Source organism: Lagopus leucura, unplaced genomic scaffold (genome assembly GCF_019238085.1).
Source record: "Lagopus leucura isolate 7727_CA_CO unplaced genomic scaffold, USGS_WTPT01 Super-Scaffold_774, whole genome shotgun sequence".
Classification (NCBI taxonomy): domain Eukaryota; kingdom Metazoa; phylum Chordata; class Aves; order Galliformes; family Phasianidae; genus Lagopus; species Lagopus leucura.
In genome coordinates this window covers 5964790-5985994 of record NW_024962258.1, presented here as the reverse complement: position 1 = coordinate 5985994, position 21205 = coordinate 5964790, and the positions used below count along the sequence as shown (strand labels likewise).

At 37.6% G+C, this 21205-nt stretch overlaps 1 protein-coding gene across 7 annotated transcripts in view; it reads left to right on the top strand.

The window, feature by feature from the left end:
* PCGF3 (polycomb group ring finger 3) overlaps positions 1-19201 on the top strand; it is a 53057-nt gene extending 33856 nt beyond the window's left edge. For all 7 annotated transcript variants that reach the window (XM_042864931.1, XM_042864929.1, XM_042864926.1 and 4 more), the window contains 7 exons: positions 5204-5300; positions 7222-7277; positions 8376-8486; positions 8947-9035; positions 10210-10347; positions 13868-13948; positions 15755-19201. In XM_042864931.1, the coding sequence (XP_042720865.1) occupies positions 5204-5300; positions 7222-7277; positions 8376-8486; positions 8947-9035; positions 10210-10347; positions 13868-13948; positions 15755-15802 (620 nt within the window). In that variant the 3' untranslated portion in view covers positions 15803-19201. The remainder of the gene's footprint in view (positions 1-5203; positions 5301-7221; positions 7278-8375; positions 8487-8946; positions 9036-10209; positions 10348-13867; positions 13949-15754) is intronic.
* The last annotated feature ends 2004 nt before the right edge of the window (positions 19202-21205 follow it).

The following is a 21205-nucleotide window of genomic DNA, read 5'->3' as shown; positions in this document are numbered from 1 at the left end:
CCAGACTTAGAATTTTCAATCAGTTAATAGCGTTTGATCCTTAGCTCCAGTGTTATTTAATTTCTTGCCAGAATACCTTGGCATGTACAAGAATTCATGTATTCCTACTTGTTTTCTCAGCCTATATTTAGTTGATCCCAAAAAGTAAGCCTTTTCTTACTGGGCATTAGCTCCTACTACTGTTACAAAATCATTTATGGGTGGTAAGAGGCACTCATATCCACCAAAAGATAAACCTATTTATCCTGCTCCCCTAGCTGCAATTTAACCAGTGAATCTGCTAGGGTAAACTTCCCAGGTTCCCACCCTTTGGCTTTGCAACCAGAGACGATTCCCTCTTTCTCTGCAGTTTGCACACTGCTTTCATTCCAGTGGAGTGGAGCCCTCCCTGGGCTCTTCCAGCCCCCCCGTCTCTCTGAGTGGATCTCTGGGTCCTACAGCCTTGCTCTAGTGCCACAACAGTAGCAGCTGCTGTTATTCCAAGTTTCCTTACTATCTCTGCTTCTCAATCTGTTTTTTTGTTTGTTTTTCCTTCATGTCGCTCACCTCCCTTCAGTCCTGACATTCATGTCACACCCTTCTCATCTTTGCCTTCCTCAGTCTGTGTCCTTCCCAAAAATTTTCACTTTCCAAACTCTTGTCATTACATCAACCACTAACATCATATTTCAGTTTTATCTCCTCCTCTCCAGAGGCTTCCAATGCAAACACTGGGATTTAAGATTTCCTGGATCCCTGCAGATGAAGGCTATTCTCACTTCCAGTGCCCTATCCTTCCTATCTCCCCCTTTGCAAGTAATGCTGTTTACAGCAGCAGTCCCCATCCCGGCTAACTCTCTCACACCAAGTTCTGCTCTCAGGGGAACAGTGCAGGGGGGTTGCTCTCGTGCCAGTGCAGATAAACTCACTTTTTCTTTTAACCCTTTTTCTTTTGTACGTTATTCCACTATTTGTACCCTCAGTTATACTTCCACATACTCTCAATTCTACTTCTGTATACCATTAACAATTACACTTATACCATCAAAACAGTTTTTTTGATTCCCAATCCACTTGATATTTTACAACTACTAAGATAAGAACAAAAGTTAACGAGACAATTAGTGAAACAGATAACACGACAAAGACAAACTTTCGCTTCGTCTGTCCCAGTCCTTTTCCCTTAGGGGAGGACAGAAGTGTGGGTCGGGACTCCACTCTCACCCTGTAGCTTTGCTGTGACTCACTCACATCACACTCAGGACACACAAGACCGGTCTTAGCCAAGCTCAAAATTCCTCAGAGGACATTTTGGTGGTACTAATACAATGGCTTGTTCAAATACGTGGTACCGAATATAGCAATAGATGGTGAATGAGCATGCAAACCCAAAACTCCTGCTACCGCAGCAAGGAGAGCCCAGGCAACCTTTCAGAATACCCTCTATCCTGTCACCAACTAACCAACCTAAGGGGGAGCGATAGCTCTCTTCCTCACGTACAACTTACAGGTCCCCTTTCCCAATCACATACCTGGTCCGCCGATGGTCCTTTTCTGTTCCCGCAATGATTGGGTGAGAAAAGGGAGTCCTTCTGAGAAATCTCGGGGCGCACCAAAGGCATCCCCTCTCTCAGCTGGTCGTGCAGCCGAACAGAGTGGGTTCTATCTGGGGTGTGAAATTGACATGTGGAAATCAAACCCTATAACCTGTAAGGATATAGGGAAGGTATGTTTTATTGGCAGTTGCGCAAAAGCCCTGGTGCAAGGGGGATAATTCCTCCAAGCTTGCACACTGTCAGGAAGAATGCTACAGTGCTACAGATATAGACCAAAGTAATACATAATCAATAGTTCTCCCAGAATTCAGTTACATACTCATTACACCCCTGAGAGTTCATTAGCATGCAGACCCTCCCCTCTTGCGCGTGCGTAGTGGGTCGTGGGATGAAGATTTGTTGTCTTTCTCGCAAAGGCTTCTGACCTTTTTCGCTGTAAACTTCTGACCTTTCGGGGGGGCATCCCCCCAAAACAGTTTCTTCTTGCCCCGTGAACATCATCTCTTTGCCAAATGTCCTCGGGCTGTTCTCAAACCCTTATCTGTATGGCCTTCATCCCCCTCACTATCTAAGACCCAGTGTCTGCCATCCCTTATTTTCTAACAAGCTCTACATTCTTGCTTCTATAAACTATTTCTAACTATTCCCCTTCACCCCCCTTATTCTCAGTCACTGTGAAGCCTTCTTGCCTTTTTACTTCCATTTATGGGGCCCTTCTCACCTTTCATTCAAAGATATCTTTATATTACAACATTTTAGCAAAAGTATTTTTTGAGCTGTGTTCAGAACCAACACATTTATGTAAGCTGGGCCCTCTCTTTGTCTGCTTGTATCTGCTAAAAGCTTAGAACATCATTGGTTTTGTTTGTGTAGACCTGTTTTAGTCTATTTAGTAGTACTTGCCATGCAACTTCAGAAACCATTTTAAAATGCATCTGTCACAGTATATTACTCTGATGAAACCGGTATGTTGATTGAATAGCTTCACTGTCTTATGCTTTTTTGAAAGAGAATTAATTGTTTAATTGCAATGGCTTCATCTCCACTGAAAGTTTTTGTTCAACTTGTTTTATTTACCACCTAAAATTTGCTAGAAAGGTTAAGTAATCTCAGCTAAGATTACATTTTCCACTGTATTTCGTTTCTAAGTTATGCTTATCAGTTTTAATAAGTTTATTGTTTCTGTCACACTTCCTTGCCATTCTTTTTATTCTTATGTCCCTTCTGCTAATGCTTCATATTGTAATTTCCACAGTGTGCTTCCTGGAGTGCAAGGAGACAATTAGATCCTTAAGCTTGGCTTCTACTTAATTTTTTTCTTAACTACTGCTATTAACAGGATTACATATGAAAACAGTACTGTACAAAGTCACGTGGCTGACTTAGATCTACAGATTCCTTTTTTGTTCTTTCATAAGTACAAACAACCCTTTCTCTCTGTTGACATAATCTAAGGTGTTTCTCACATTCATTTATGAAGTAAGTCTTTACTAATCCATAATTTCTCCAAAAGCAAGAGAACACCACTTGCTTTTTATCTTTTCACCCATTCTGTGGTTTTTGGTGCCCTTATCTTATCTGTTTTTATTTTCAGAATACTACCTCCAAGTGTGTCCAGTAGCACTGGATTTTTTTTTTTTTTGGGCGGGAAGCGCAGCTTTGTATAAAAAAAAGCAAAACAAAAAACATTTTCTACAAATTGGCGCTATTTATGTTGTGTATATTAATACTAATGGTACACACTCCTGAGAAAGCATGCTTGCAGAATCTACCCTGAAAGTGCCTTGACTGTTGAGATAATGAATTCTCCACTGAATTATAATTTTCTTTCTGCTTCTACTCATAACTATGCAGTTACCTCATTATTCTTCATATCCCTCTCCTCAGACATTCATAGACTTTTCGGCAGTAAAGGGAATACTGGAAACCTGCGGTGAGAATCTTCTTGATGGAAAACACACTTTTTCACTTCCTTTTATGCTTCATTTCTCTTCTCTATCTCTAGATTGTTAGCGACAGGCAGGCCTCTAAATGAGTAGGTAAAACATTCAGTAGTAGAAATTCATTATTAAATCTTTACTAGTGTAACTCTGTCTCTTGGTCAGAGTTCTAGGTTGTCAGATATATGTAAGTCTTTATTAACTTTAATATTTTCAATTTGATATTCATTGACGTTATGTGTAAACGATATTTTGAAATGAGAAACAGAAGGTAGTATTCTGTGAGTTCATGAGGATGGTGAACAACAGCAGTTTGTTGAGCTAGATACAGAATGGGAATTGTCAAGAAGAGTGAAGCTACACAAATAAATAATCAACTTCCCTATTCCTTTCCTAGTGCATGTTCTTGGATATGCTTAACTGTGAAAGCAAGAAAATATACTCATTTTTTTTTTATTTAGTTGTTGTGGGTGGACTAATAAGCCTATCAGAATATGGGCTGACTTACTCTGAGTTCTGTTTAGTAGGAATTGATGTACGCTTCTTCCAGAAGATTGGAAGATTGATTGAAATAGGAAAGTAGAACTGCTGTTGTGGCATTCCACTGCCACATATTGCTATGCAAGGTCTATGCTTTGTGTTCAAAGCTATGAGTCTTGACATGACCGTAACTTCTACCAGCTGTGGTACTGTCACTATGAATGTGTAAATACAATATAAAGTACAAAGTCCTTATGCCTGCTTTGGTGCTGTGTAATTTTGTTGAAATTACCAGCTGTTTATTGAAATGTACCATCATCCTGTCTGAGAGCTAGATGGCACTGTAGTTACAGAAATACTTTTACATTGTGTAATGAGTGCATTAATACCAAAATTAAATAAACTGGTGTTGCCTGAGAGAAAAGTAATTTCCTTTTTTTTTTCCTTAACATATAAAGTTGGAGTTGTATTTAGAACTTCAAGTGAGTCAGGAAATCACATATTGGTATATATTACCAATACTGTTTCTTAATAAATAGTTTATTTTGAACCAGGTGCAGATGAGCATGCATATGTAGCTGGAAAACGTTTCAGTGGCATTCATCTCTATAACGTAGCACTGCTTTAGCAGCCTTCACCTACTCTTTTTATGAATACTTAAGATCTGTCCTCATTTAATTATTTTTCTGAGAGAAATTTAACTGTCACATACTCTGTGAAAGTTAGAAATGAAGTAACCACCAGATATCCAGTTTTGGAGCTTCCTATTCTTGAAAAAGGAAAAAAAAGAAAAAAATACTACTTAAAATAATTTCTGTGTCCTAGTTTCATTTCCACACGTGCCTTATTTCTGTATGCAGCCATGGTTAAAGCAAATTGGCTTAGTGCCTTAATGGCATACAGTGCCTGTAATATCATTTGTGTACACTGGATGCTGCAAGCTGACCTGATAGAAATAGCTGTTCTAGTAAGTTCCAAAATTGGATTGTGTGTTGTGTGCTGTATTAGGCAGACTCTGTCTATGTAAAGGTGCTTTGATTCTAAGCGCAACACTTCCCTGTATCTAGAGCCTATGTGAAAAATGTTGAAAACTGCGTTCTGCGTGGTTAGACATGACTGTATGATGGAAAAAATTGCTCTTATGTATATTTCAGTAAGAAGCATTTTGCAATGATATAAAAACAGGCTTTTCTGTTTTTCACTATGCTTGTTTTATTTCTTTTTAATTATGAATGTCCTTTTTATCAGTCTGTAGAAGCTGCCTGGTGAAATATTTGGAAGAAAACAACACCTGTCCAACATGTAGAATTGTTATACATCAGAGCCACCCTTTGCAGTATATTGGGTAAGTAAGAAAACAGAAATGCAACTAGTTTCACTCTAGATTGTTTTAAAATCTTTAATACAGGACAGCTTTCTCCTGAAATGTCTTATGTGCTGATCAGCAGGCAATAAATTTAAATGTAAGTTTGAATTGAAATTTTATGAGGAGATGCAAGATCAGACTTTCCTATGAATTTTCAACTCCTTGACATCTGTTAGGATTTTCAAGGCTTAAGAACATGCAAACTATGCGGTTTCCTGTTTAATTTTTGAGCAAGTTTTAATGGATCATAGAAGATACATAAATGAAACATGTATAAAAATAATATTTTTACTAAATCAGCAAAACTATTTTTAGTGTCTGATACATGTATAGTATGATAGAATATGATATGTATGTGTCAGGTATTATCTGCGTATGCTTTGAATGCACAAGTAGATGCCAATAGGAAGGAAGGAATTTATGTGGCTCAAGACAACATCTTCATCTACTGTAAAGCTACAGGAATACAATACCTTGGCTTAGAACTTTGTTTTCAGAGCCAAAAGGGGCCGGGAAGCAGAGCATCAAATTGAGAAAATATAGAAAGGAATTCACAAGTTGTTTATGGTCACAGAATACTTTAAAGGAAGTATTCTACCTGTAATGGTCATAAAGTACTGCCCCTTTGAGACTAAAATAGTCTGCCTAGCCTACTTTTGTCTTATTTATTTATTGATGGAATAAATAATCGTTAGTCAAAAGTTACACTGTATGTGTTAGAACATGAATTCTTTACTTGTGTTCATCTCCCTTGTCTGAAGAACCTATAAACCAAATGTGTTTTCTCTTTTACAATTCTTAATGATGTTAAATGCTCACTTCTGACGTTGAGATGATGGTAGGTTCACTCATTTCTGTTGAAATATTTTTGGAGAAATTGCCAAAACATCCATGTGGTGCCAAGCCAGTATAAATGGGATTGCTATTGCTTGAAATTATATGAATTTTAGGATTAATGATATTTTGGTTCTCCATGTAGTCCTACTTCAAGAGATACATAATCATCCATTACACTCTCCGAATTGTTACCATTTCTGTAATTGTTCACTGATCTCCACTGCTGTGAAGTGCACGTCAGGTGGTGAGAAACCCGAGACTACTCTTGTAAGCCCGTTGTCTTATTTAAGTCAGATCCAGGATTTCATATTGCAAGGTCTACTGAGGTAATGACCTTGCAGCAGCTGAGACAGATACTTAGATTGTTTCTGATTTTATATATGGATTAGAATTTAGGATAGTACTGTATTTCTTTCAGACTGTGACTTATTTTAGACTAATGTAGAAATTGCAGGTAAATAGTAAGTAAATTATGATTTAAAACAGAGATTTATATTTGTGAACTTGCTACTGAGGTTTAGAATTTCAACCAGTCCTGGCATGTTGAGTTTTTAACGTTTCTTTCATTTGAGGCATATTATCTTTATGGGCTTCACAGATGAAAGCATGGCTTAAGAGCAAAATCAAATTTTCTTTATGTTGTTGTCTTCTTTCTTTCGTGTGTGTGTGTTATTTTCTTTCATTTTTGTTAAGGCTGGTAGGGATAATGCAGGAAGGTGAGGGACGAATCTGTAGATACAGAAAACATACTACCTGTGATTCTTTTCTACTAAAAATGTGTTTACCTTAAAGTTTAAGGGAATTTTGAGATTACTGGTGATGTGTGCCTGACTGCTGAAGGGAACAGCCTAATTCTTCCTCTTACTTTTATGGGCCTTCTATCTTAGTCTTTATCTCAGTTCCTTTCTAACTACTCTCATATTTTATGTAAAGCTTGAGAATTGAAATTGTTTTTTAACAGACTTAAAGCTTTTAAATCATTTTAGCACTGAGACTTGTTTAGCACATATGTTTTGAAACAAGATAGTTGAGTTACTGATTCTGTTTTTTTCCCCCTTGATAGTCATGACAGAACAATGCAAGATATTGTTTACAAACTTGTGCCAGGCCTCCAAGAAGGTAAGTTGTAGTATGATTCTTTTTTTAGACACAGTTTTGCACATACTTCTGTAACAATTAAAAAACAAACAAGCAAAAAAAAAACCCACAACGAAATAAAAAATCTCACAGTTTCAAGTGACGAAGTACAGAAGGGAGGGGAAATTGAGGAGAAATAAAATATACAGCATAAAATTTGTTCTTTCATTAGTTCTATTTCTTGTGATTGATTTGGTTTCATATCTGTACTTGCAGTAGTTCTGTTGAGAAGAAGAAAAATGCAAGATGGGATATTTAATCAAAAAGTACTAAACCACAGTTATTACTAAACCACAACATTAGTTCAGCTTTTACATATTGGCACAATGCAGCTGCTGGTTTTTTTTTTTCTTTGTAAACTGTGGACATAGACCTATTATGCCAGATTTCCAGAATTCTCAGAGGTGGAATGTAATGCTGGACTGATTATAGTTTCAGTGAAGTTTTCCTCTACTGAGTGAGTCCTTCCTCAACAGATGGCTTTTAGTTTGTATGTATAATAATTCTCTTAATAATAATAATAATAATAATAATAATAATAATAATCCTCTTTGAGAGTGGATCTGTTCAAATAAACAAGTACTTTATAGTAACTATCCTATGATATTTTTGTCACAACATTTTGTCACTTATTTACATCACAACTTTCATTTAAATAGAATATCTTAATTCACTTATGATGAAGAATGGATTTCTCAGATATTGATAAGCAAGCTGAAATAGATTATATGAAAATTATTTCTAGTATATTGAAAATCAGAACAGTAAATAAAAATTCAAAAACAGTAGTTTGACTAAAATGTTGTGGGAAGGATTCAGAATAAGGCACAGTACTTAAAATCATCTCATTTTAATAAGAATATTACCATAGTAGCTATTCAGATGACTAGTATTCTGACTCTGGCAAATAAGGTCAGCCATGACTTGATGCAGTAGCAAAGATAGAGGATTAAGTGGTGACAACATCACTACTTGTTGGCAGTCTTGTTCCACTTGAATCAGAACAGGTAGAACACGAGAATCAGAAACACTGTATTAGAACTTCATTACAGTGGTTAATATTTACAATTTTTTAAACAGCGGAAATGAAAAAGCAAAGGGAATTTTATCACAAACTGGGCATGGAAGTTCCAGGAGACATCAAAGGGGAGACATGTTCTGCAAAGCAGCATCTGGATTCTCATCGAAATGGTAAATGTTTTTATTTATTTATTCTTTCTTGGGTAGAGTGCTGCTCATAACTGTCAAACAGGTCTGCCAGAGGTATGTGTCCAGTTGGTTTTTAAGAATTGCTTCATCATGCTGTACAACAGAGTGCACGTATGCTGGTTTTGCCTCTTATTTGTTCATGTAACCTTTATTTTTAGCTTCTCCTTCACTCTTAGTGAAGGCAATCTCCAGAATAATATCCGCATGGGGACTCAGTGAAACTTCACAACTCCTGCACTGCTAGCAGCTGGACTGAACGCTATGCTGTATACTTGTTCTGCTCTTTTATGTGTGGGTCTGGTGGCAGCTTTTGTTGCTAAACAAAATAATTACTGTCTGGGAAGTCATTCTGTATTGCAGTCATGAACTCTGCTGTTGGAATCATGTTAACGTCAGAATCTCCTGACAAGTGATATCCCACATATCTGCTTTCTTACCTAAGGTGAAACTAAAACAGATGAAAATTCAAACAAAGAAACTTCAGAGGAAAAACAGGAAGAAGATAATGACTACCACCGAAGTGATGAACAGGTGGGCTCATAGGTCATGTTTTATTTTTATCTGGGGTTTTAGATTTAGGGCCTTGTTAAATTATTAAGGAAAAAACTGTTAACTGTTTCAGGCTTTTTTTTTTTTTTTTTTTTTTTTTTTTTGTTCACTGCCAAAAACAAGATGCATTGTTGCACTATGATTTCGTGTAAGTATGATTTACTTATTGGGATATAGCAGGAACGGATAATATTTTAAAGGCACTGGTATTTCTGTCATTTTACTGAGTTTCAAACTGTTTATTGGCTTTCAGATTAATACAAATTCAGCTTTTTTGGGTCCCTTTATGAATGGGTGTCTCAGTGTTATTCTGATACACCGAACTGAATGTGTATTAATAATTATGAATAAAACCTTGTTCTTTTTTCTGAACAGTGATAGTTCTATGCCATCAAAACAGTATGAAAGCTGGAAAGTCCACCATTAAGTTGTAAATACAGTGCACATTTGAAATTGAAATCTCTTGCTAGGATATACCAGCTATGCCTTTTATATTTTTCTCATATGTCTCCAGTGTAAATTTAACTTGGATTAATTTTCAATTATAAAACAAGAGAACTTCCAAAGGGATTGTGCTTAACACTAGATCCTCTTAGCACGTAAAGTGAATCATCACAGAGCTTAAACTAAATAACAAATTGATGGATGAGAAAAGTGAGAATTGAAGCATAGAAATGGAATAAACTTTATTTTGATGCCCATCCTTAGAATTTTATAAGTATGTTACATCATTTTTGTCCATTCTTTTAAAATTTGCTATTTTCTTTTAAATTTACATTAACATTCTCTAGAATTAGCAATTGCGTTAAAAGCAAGGAGTTACAGAAGAAACAATTGTTAAGAATTGAAAACAATTTTCTTATTATATTTCAGACTCTTTTTAGATGTAGGGTCCTCGTGAGTTATTGGTAGCCTGTAAATTTGCACTGACACATACTTTTTCCATCACTAAGAGAAGAATTTTTAGTCAAGCATGCTTATCACTAAATGACAAGTTCTTAGGAAATGTTTTCTTTAATTGGACTACATGCATTTCACTTTAAGGAATATTAGTATTTTTTACTTCATTGTATTAATGTGAACTGCTTATGGAATACATAATGAGGACTGCAGTCACTTCTTGCACCCAGCTCTGACTGCTTGCTTTTTCCTGAAGGTAAGCATCTGCTTGGAATGCAATAGCAGCAAACTGCGTGGATTAAAACGAAAATGGATTCGCTGTTCAGCACAAGCAACAGTCCTGCATCTAAAGAAGTTCATTGCCAAAAAACTAAACCTTTCTTCTTTTAATGAGGTAATATTTTAATCTTCAAATATAATTCTGTGCATTAAAAGTTCTATGGAGAAGTGTGGGATCATTCTTTTTCAAAGCAACATCTTATTTTACTTCCTGAAAGTAGCAGCAAACGCAGTGTCTTAAATTGTATTCTGTATAGTCATTTTTGTAAGCTAAGGAGGTGAATTTAAACAAGTTATTTTTCTACAAATACAATATTTTTTTCACTTTCAGTTTAGGATTTATGGTCTTATTTCCTGTAGATTTTCCTTCTTCCATTACCTCCTTATCCTAAATACTACAGTTAAAATGTAGCTTGGGTTTATAAAGGATTTGCCTATTAGTTTGCAGTGCATCTTTTCATGTCCATCCTTGGGCCAAATGGCTTTGTTATGATCTTCTACATGCACTTGAAACAGACTTTTCAAGGAGCTTTATTTCATACATTATATTCAGGTGCATATATGGCTGTTTCATAAACGTGGCCCTTGCAGAGGTTTCACATTCATACGTCCGGACTTGCAGACGTGGGATCAGGGAAGCCAAGGCGCAGGCAGAACTGAACTTGGCAAGGGACGTGAAAAACAATAAGAAAACCTTCTACAGGTACATTGCCCAGAAGAGACAGGCCAAAACGGCCGTACCTACTTTGGTAAATTTAAAAGGAGAACTGGCTTCAACAGATGAAGAGAAAGCTGAGGTGCTGAATGAGTTCTTCACCTCGGTCTTCACTGGTGGCCAGGATTCTAGTCTTTTTCACATCCCTGAACCCTGCATCACCAAACCTCTATGTGGGGACCAAGGAGGTAAATCCCTCCCCACTGTAAGGGCAGAGCAAGTCCGAGAGTGCCTCCTTAGACTGAATGAATACAAGTCTATGGGGCCGGATGGCGTGCATCCTAGGGTCCTGAAGGAGCTGGCTGAGGTGGTTGCCGAGCCGCTCTCCATCATATTTGAGAAGTCGTGGCTGTCAGGTGAGGTCCCGGATGACTGGAGGAAGGGTCACGTCACTCCCATATACAAGAAGGGAAGCAGGGAGGACCCGGGGAACTACAGGCCGGTGAGTCTCACCTCCGTGCCTGGGAAGATCATGGAACAGATCCTCCTGGACAACATGCTTGGTCACATAAAGAATGAGCATGTGATCCGAGACAGCCAGCACGGCTTCACCAAAGGAAGGTCATGCCTAACTAATCTTGTGGCCTTCTATGATGGAGTGACGGCATTGGTGGACGAAGGGAAGGCGACCGATGTCATTTACCTGGACCTGAGCAAGGCCTTTGACATGGTCCCCCACCACATCCTCATCTCCAAATTGGAGGGAAGTGGATTTGATGGGTGGACGACCCGATGGATAAGCAATTGGTTGAAAGGCCGCAGACAGAGGGTGGTGGTCAATGGCTCTATGTCCAGGTGGAGGCCGGTAACAAGTGGTGTCCCCCAAGGGTCTGTCTTGGGACCGGTGCTCTTTAACATCTTTATTAATGACATTGATGAGGGAATTGAGTGCACCCTCAGCAAGTTTGCTGACGACACCAAGCTGAGTGGTGCGGTTGATACGGTGGAAGGAAGGGATGCCATTCAGAGGGACCTCAACAGGCTGGAGGGCTGGGCTCGGGTGAACCTGATGAGGTTCAACACGGCAAAGTGCAAGGTTTTGCATTTGGGCCGGAAGAACCCCAGGCACCTGTACAGGCTGGGAGGAGTGGTCCTTGAGAGCAGCTCAGCAGAGAAGGACCTGAGGGTCCTGATGGATGAGAGACTGAACATGAGCCAGCAGTGCGCTCTGGCAGCTCAAAAGGCAAATGGGATCCTGGGCTCCATCAGGAGAGGGGTGGCCAGCAGGGACAGGGAGGTGATTGTCCCTCTCTACTCGGCTCTTGTGAGGCCCCATCTGGAGTACTGTGTCCAGGTGTGGAGCCCTCAGTACAAGAAAGACATTGAGATTTTGGAAAGGGTCCAGAGGAGGGCAACTAAGATGATCAGGGGGCTGGAGCACCTCCCCTATGAGGACAGGCTGAGGGAGTTGGGCTTGTTCAGCCTGGAGAAGAGAAGGCTGCGGGGTGACCTCATTGCAGCCTATCAATACCTGAAGGGAACCTACACCCAGGAGGGGAGTAAACTCTTCAAAAGGGCTGACAACAGCAGGACTAGGGGAAATGGATCCAAGTTGAAGGAGGGAGGATTTAGATTGGATGTTAGGGGGAAGTTCTTTACTAGGAGAGTGGTTAGGCCCTGGAACGGGCTGCCCAGGGAGGTTGTGGATGCCCCGTCCTTGGACGTGTTTAAGGCCAGGTTGGACGGGGTCCTGGGCAACCTGATCTGAATGTGTATGTTTGGTGGTCCTGCTAGGCAGGGGGGTTGGAACTACATGATCCTTGAGGTCCCTTCCAACCCGGGTGATTCTGTGATTCTGTGATTCTGTGTGATTCACTGCAGGGGACAGTCAGTAACAAGTAATTAAGCACTACTGATGTTGACTGTGCTGTCAATGAAGTCGCTACCCAAAGTGTTATATCCTTCCTTTCCAAGGGAGTACTTGGAATCATATAAAGAACTTAGGTGAACTGTACCAAAAGAAATACAATTTTTCACACTTCTCCCATTTCAGATTCCAGATTAACACTTATGACAAACACGTAATGCAGCTTCTGTTGACTACTTCTTTGGGTCTTGCTCACAGGCTCTTTTCATCTCAATCATTTGCTTTCTAGTCTGGAGTGTCAAAATCTTTCCATTCAAACTTCTCAGCAGCTGGTTTGTATCCTTATTGTTCTTGTATTCCAGCTTCTCTGATTTCACACCACTCTATTTTAGTGCCGAAACTTACCTAGGCTTCCTGAAACAAAACTGGAACATCTTCTTTCTTGTCCTCATCTGGTTAGTAAGCTGTTGAATTGCGGCTGGAGCCCAACAAGAGCATCACTGTTTGAAAAGGGGATCTTTTTTCCCCTTTAAATCAGACATTTTTTTAAAGACAGAGCTTTGATTTTGTGTGTAAGGCCCCTTACCCCATGCCAGTAGTCGCTGATGTAACAGCCTACTATCACTCCTAATGAAGGAACAAACTGTAACAGGTACTGTTTATTCTTCTGCCACCTCTCCTACTTTCTTATAGGATATATAAGTTGTGGTGCAGTTAGTGTATTAGTGCCAGGAAATTGATTTGTGTTAGCAAGTGTTAAGTTTTAGGCATTTGCTTACTGCAAGTTATTCAAGGTCTGAGTTATCACTAGATTTTTAGAATGCCCAATAAAATGATGTAAAGCTTTTGGGAAGAGGGCATTAGTACTGCTTGCGAAGGTAAATCAAAGTTAAGTCCAGTTCATGCAGAGTATTAGAGGTAGGTACAGCACTTCTATGTTGAGAAAAGACATTGTTTTCTTTTTTTAAACTACCTCTGTCTGCAGAGCAACTGCAGGATGAATAGTTCCATAGTCTTTGGAGAAAATAAATCATGCCTAAAATTTGTAGTATTGTTTGAAACATATTTCGCAGATTGTGTCTCAACACATTGACGTCTTCTTTGTATTGTCAGCTGGACATATTATGCAATGAAGAGATTCTTGGCAAGGACCACACGCTCAAGTTTGTAGTTGTTACAAGATGGAGATTTAAGGTATGACATCGTGATTTCAAATAAATCATAAAATGTCTAGATTAAGAATGTTTTTAAAATATGTGGCTCTCACAGTTACAAAGCAATAACTGCAAACTCATGGCTATCTAATGCAGCATTTTCAAACAGTAAATATTAAATTTGATTAAATATAACAAACAAGGGAAGATGGTATGTTGCATTAGCTGTCAAACTGTGATCAACTCTGGCAAATTAATTGGAAGCTACAAGAAAGTATTAATTTTAGCTGTGATAGGTGAAACTGATTGTACTCTGTGTAGGTGGGGAAAGGAACTGTGATGCAGGAAAGGCAGAAATTTTCAAAACGGTTCTTTCCTGTAGCTGAAGAGGACAACTTTATTTCTCAGGGAGAAAGAGTAATTGCATTGCTTGCCTGCCTTAGTTAAGGAGAATTCCAACAGTGTTTAGCAGGCATAAACATGGCATGTTAAATGTTTGTTTGTCAGTGTTTGTCAAATGATGTTTGAGTACATCTTTAACTTACTGATTGTGTTTCTCTGAACAACCCCTTTGCAACTAAATAATAAAGTGGAACATCTAATATGTTAGTTATCACATTAATAATAGCATCTCAAGTGAAACAGATGTAAGAATGAATTGCAAAGTTGGGCACTTATGAGTGTCACACTTACAGATTCACTGTATGTATATTTGATGCTCTTTGAAATAAGAGGTGGAATAGTGGACAACAAACACAACCCAAGCTTACAATGTATACTGAGATAGAACCACCTAGTGGCTGTGGATGACTGTCTGAAAGATGTGCAGGTGGGAGTAGGAAAGTGTCTCCTTCTCTGTGTGTAGTAAAACAGTTTCTTTTCTACATATAGCTGCATAGCAGATACAGATAGAAGGCAGAGGTCAGCCTCTGATTTGCAGAGAGGTCACAATTAGAATCCTACTAGAATTTGTTCCTGAATGATCAAGAGGTTTGAAAATGCAGCAATATCTCAGTAACAATACTGTGGTTGTTTGGGATAGCAAAGTCAGATTAATCACAAAGTATTTAAGAAAGCCTTTACAATTCTGTGTGATTAGAGATTGATGGGTGATGCCTCAAGTTCAGTGTAGGTTACTAGGGATAACACTCTGCTGAACTTTAAACAATGACGAATTTTAAGCTAACTGAATTTGCGAGGATTTAAATCCTAATGTAAGAAAAAAATGCTGGGAATTTTTATGAAAAATAAATAATTGAACAGGAGCATCAAATTGATCTACTATTCATAGTTATCATGGAGATTTCTGTACTTTTGAATCAAATGGAAAAGGCAACTGTGTATTGACATCTTAAATGAAAGAGGTGGAGAGTGTAAGATGAAACTCATAGAGGCTCTGGAACAAATGGAAGTGATTCTTTGCAGGGTGAGCTACTCCTTGATGCGACATGCTATAGATGTTAGAAGTTTACAAGTTTACCTATGTAGAAAAAGAAACAGTGGATATATTCATAGAAGAGGAATTGAACTATTAAATATATGAAGTACTGTGTACTCTTATACTGAATTCTAGGCATTTACATTTCTCACTTAGTAGGTTTCCTGAGTTAAACAGTCTTGATAGAACTGGTCATAAGGTGAACTATTCCTGACAAAAGGGAATGGATTCTCCATTTGATTTGAGTTTCACAGATTAAATTCCTTCTTGTCTTGATACAATTTTGACTGATCAGACAGCTATTCTGATAGTTTGTTTAAGCCTTGGTTTATGAAACAAAAGTTTTATCTACTGGAAAGATGAATTCTGGCTTTGTTTCTTAACCTAGCCTATATTTCTATCTTGCAGAAAGCACCTCTACTGCTACATTACAGACCCAAAATGGACTTGCTGTAAGAGAACTTTATTGTCCTTCTGGACAGAGCTTTTTGCAGAGACTATCATCTGGCACCTTCTTAGTGCATCACTAATCACATGATATGAATCAGACGAATAATTTTGGAAGACTGTAGTGCTTTCGTAGCTGACTGTCCTTCTGAATATTTCTCCTGGGGATGTGTTATCTGGATTTCTGGACAGAAAATATTTATACTTATTTTATATGAAAGAAATCAAAACTCAACAAGACACTACCAGCACTAGGTTTACAGATATTGAAAACACTTCACAGTTCCATGTAGCTCAGCCTGACTCATCTCTTACAGTTACACAGAAATAAGTTAGAATGTTGTGGGGTGATTTTAAAAATGTTGCTTTTGACACCAAGTTGCATTTAGTTACTTTTCACATTCTGAATATTTAAAAATATATTTTTGCAAAGTGTTCTTGTCTTATATAGTATGCCTGATTGCATTGGCTTTAATCAAGTTCTGTAGGTCATTGAACATAATTAATGATATAGTGACTGGTGATATTTATTATGCTGCATTGAAAACTTTTGAAAATCTGGGAAAACAATGGGTTTATTTGTTGGTTTTATCCAGTTGTTGCTCTCTCTCAGTTTCTGTTTTAGTAAAGTTTTAATGCCCTTTTTGCATGGTGATTTGGTAAGATTAATTGTAATCTCTGCAGCTGATTTTAATGTGCCCTGATATTTTGCTGTGGCATATATTGCACCACGTAATGATAAATACTCAAAAGTGCTAGATTTATGAACTTTAAATATATATATATATATATATATAAACATTTCTTATGTAGCTATGGCTTGCAGAAATCAGTTTTTACTGTAAAGAGAATTTATTCTCTCTGGCTAATGAAACACTGGCTCTTGGACAACATTGGGTGATACTGCACAATTTTCACTGATTAAAATTCCTTAGAGAAGTAGAAGCAGCTCTATATTTTAGTAACAGCTTCGTATTTTCTTTATCTATTTTTTCTGAAACTGTTCTGTTTTCTTTAGTACAATTACTTACTGTTTTGGGGGGTCAGACAAGATTATTTTCACACCTCTGGCCTTAATTGATAACAGTACTTGCATCAGCCCTAGCAAATGCAAGGTAACATAAATGCCATGTATGTGTGTACATATATATATACACACATATGACTGTTTGTGTTATGGAATGCACCCTCAATAGCACTTAGCAGTGTTCACTGCATTGTAAGGCTTTTTGAAATTGTCACTTTTTTAAAAACAGAGTTGAAAGTGATTTCTGCAAGCTGTATATTGTATAGCACATATAGGACAAGAGCATTTGGCTGCCAGCGTGTTGAGTTATCTAGAACTCCAAACATACTATTAACATCTGGAAACAGTTAACCTTCTAACTTTTGGAAGGTTTTTCCAATCAGCTGAAAATGCTAGCTGCTATACGTATTATTTTTTATAAACTGCCTTTGGATAAGAAAGTAAGCTTGCTTGTAACTGCCCTGCTTTGTCTGTCTGTGCTTATTCCTCTCTTCAGCAAGAAAGTATAATTTATTACTGATAACAGGAAGCTGATTGTGGAAGAGGTTTATCTCATCATTTGAAGTCATCTTCTCAAGCTTTCAAAGCACCACATTCCTTAGCGTATCTCCTGCACTTTTATTCTTTGGAGTTTTCAGCCCTCCTTTCTTAGCTGTGCTGCTGCAGAAAGGATGCTCCATTTTCTGTTTATCTTTCCAAAGATAAAATATCTTTCTCGTTTTCATTTATAGTCACAGATGTGAATGGGAAGTAAATCAGAAGATACGCAGGCAGAGAAAGAAAGGGAGCCTACTGAAATATGGGGATGTAAAGGAGGTGCAAATGCTAAAAAAGGCTGCAAATGTGAGGGCAAGATGATAGGTAGACTGAATGCTTGCATTAGGCAGAACTCCATATCCAGGCCTTTGGTGTGAGCATGCATGCTCCTATAAGCAATGAACTTTGCTCCAATTTTGTTCTGCCGTTTCCAGCTCAAATCTATTTCAGCTTTTACCTTTGGTTAACACGAATTAGCAGATGAGATCATGAGCCTATCTTTTTACAGTCTTTAATGTAAAAAACTGAAAGCAGGTGTTACAAATGCATATGCAGATTGACATACTGGGCCCTTCTGGAGCTGTTCATGCTGTTGACGTTCCCTTGTAAATAAGGGACTGGCTGTAGCTAGTGAGAAACTGAGAGTACAAACAGGGCTATAGATGGGCCACTCTCTGCACCTGATGCAGACACAGAATTAAAGCTCACAGAGAGTTTGTTGATTAAGGTGGCTTTTGTATGTGTACGTGTGTGCATATATACATACTAACCCACACTCTTTATGTATACACATGCTTCCTGAGAGAAATCTGCCTACCTTGGAAGAGTGTATTGCAGAAAGCTTTTGTACATCTAGACTCTGAAGCAGTGCTTATAAAGCGTGCTAGGATTTTAGCACTTTCCACTGCAGTTGGAACAGTACTAATTTGTACTCAGTTGTACAGCTGAGAACTCAGCTGCAAAAAAGCAAATTCAGAAGCCTTTCAAGTCTTTCTCTTGGTATAATAATCTGCAGTACAAAATGTATATTTGGAAGTTTGTAGCTCTATTTAGAATTACTTGAATATATAATGGTGCTACCAGTACTTTGAAAATTCTGTTGATAACTATATAGATAGGTAAATTCAAGGCAGTATTAATACCTATAAATGCTTTTTTTGTTCGTTTTGTTTTGGTTTGTTTGTTTGTTTGTTTTCTCATTTGTGTGCAACTGCTTTTGCAATGTCTTTAATTTGATAAAGCCTCTTCAGTAAAAAGAAAAGGAAAAATATAAGAGAAATCCCAGTTATTTTTCTAAATCATATGCCATAGCATCATTGCTATGGATATTCTTTCCCTCAGGAGGGGTTGGGATTGTGTCTGGACCACATATTTATTTACTCTAGCCTTACTAGAAGACGACAATGCAATTGAATTGAACTGAGAGGGAGGCCTCCTTTGGGTCAGAGCTCTGTTTCACTTCTGCGAAGCTTAAGAGACAGTTAATTTATATCAAGATTATATAGGAACCGGGGTTCTGTTCAAACCTGAACGGAAAGTTGGACTCAGCATAGATATCTCTGTGTCCTAGTGAGATCATGCTCAGTTTATTTTGGATTTTGTCAAGATGGCACTACTGTGAAGTAGTTTTCACAATTGCTTACGCTGGTAAATAATTGCAGTAAAGAAGTATCTTGTTACGTTGCCCTCAGCAGCAATGAGACTGATGAATCACCCATGCTCAGAGTCTCATTAAATATAGTTTCATTAAAAACAGAGAATTCAGATAGAATATATGATATTAAATTTAAATAAGATTTGGGATGTTAAAAGTTAACTCTATAAAATTATTTATTCTATTTTAAGCCTTCTGTCTTATTTTGCCGTCCAAGTATTTTTGGTTTCAATGGTCCAACCTTATGTACGGGCATATAAAATGAAATTGTAAGATGTTTTTACAAGCTTCTTCCTTTTACATTGAGTTTAATTAGCTTTTGTTTGTATGTTTTTGTTTTGTGTGGATAAAGAACATGACTTATGTTTTTGTGCAATAGGTTTGAAACATGCATTTATTAGGCATATGCTTAAATTGTAAATGTATCATCTACTTACCGTTAGAAAGGAGTGTAGATGGGGTTTTTGATTTGTTCAGACGGGGTTTTATTTGGGACTGTTGTCTGGGAACGTTGTTTTTTGATTTGTTCTTTATTTTATTTTAAGAGTGAAGTGCGGGATTTAAATTTGTCTGAGTACAAGAACTGTCTGTCAGCAATATTCTAAAATAAATGATCTTGCAAGAAATCTTAATGTGAACTGTGGAAGCAATCGGCAAGACTTGCAGCCTATCTGAAAATGTTTTGTGCCATTGTTATGTCTGGTATCTTTGTGTACCATCAAATCTGAAAATATTTATTTATTTTTTTTGGTCGTGCAATAGTGTACACAACACTATAATCTCTGGGGATATGGGACCATACAAAATATCAGACTACAACTATGATGGTGCTGTTTTTTCCAATAGGCTATGAGCCTTTGAAAGCTTATCTGGCTCTTTTGTCTTCATAACAACATAATTAGTTGTAGGAGATGGATTTATTTTTATTTTTTTCCGACTGGATGGTAAATGTAATCATACAACTAGCCTGCTTTACAGCATGAAGCATCTTACCATTGAGCTAAATACAGTAGGAAAAAGCCAACCAGTCTGTACATCAGCAGGTAAATATTAGTAAGCTTGTAGTCTCAACAGTACTTAAGATGCATTTTGTTCAGAAGGCTGCACTGTACAGAAAAATCTAGTTTCTCTACTTCCTCAGGTGATAACTTCAGTTTGGATATTTCACTGGAGATGCTAATGTTTCAGTTCCTTTGCATAAAGTTTTGATAAGAGGAGAAAAAAAATGTCCTGTACACCAGAATCTGTGCGTAAGATATAATTAACTGTAACTGAGAGGTCTTGGCATCTGTTGCTGAAGTAAAAACCTGTAGAGAGAACATTAAGGAAGATGGGAACAATACTTCAATCTCTGCTTTCATGAAAATTTGCAATCAGTACAAACACTTTCTAGAAACTTGCTTTCTGTGGCAAGCTAACAGTAATACTTTACCATGAATTTATGATTTATTTGTATACAAAATAAAGCTCCAGTCTTGCTATTTGATCTGTGTTTCATCTGTGGAGCTTCCTGAAAATCTTTCAAAGCCACAGTGGCCTACCCATTTGAGTGGTAAGAAGGTGGGAAGTAAATGTCCAATTCCATGAGTGCTTGTATTGCTAACTTTGCAAATAACCTGAATGATTCTGCAGAAACCAGAGGGTTCGTTCAGGTGATGGTAGCTGTGGCTGGAGGATGGAGTCTTGATTTTTAAAGGCTGGAATGATGTTCCAGTATTATTAATTTTTATTTGAATCTGAAAACACAGGTTTACTAGAACCTTAAATTCAAGTTACTTATTCAAAGAAAGGAGAGTTTGTTCTTTCCTTCTGCAAAAAGATTATTTTACAGTTGAGGGACAATAAGCCAGTGCAACCACTAAGCCTTTATTCTCTCATGTGGCATAATAAAGATATTGAAACTGTCACAGTGTAAAACCATATTTTTGGCTTAGCTTCATTTGAAAGTTTACAAATTTTTATGCTTTGTGTTGCTGTGTAATTTTTGTACTATTGGTGGCTAGTTTTGTCTGAATAAGCCTTTTTGGATTATTGCTTAATGTTTTGATTTTATGATAGTGAAGCTTGTATTCAGTGTTTTGCCAATCAATATTATATGCTTGTTAATAAAAGCAGAGAAACTAACTGAAATCCTGTCAAGCTGGAAGTTATTGTCCCATTTTTTCCTTCGGGAATATAAGGAGCTAGTCAGCCT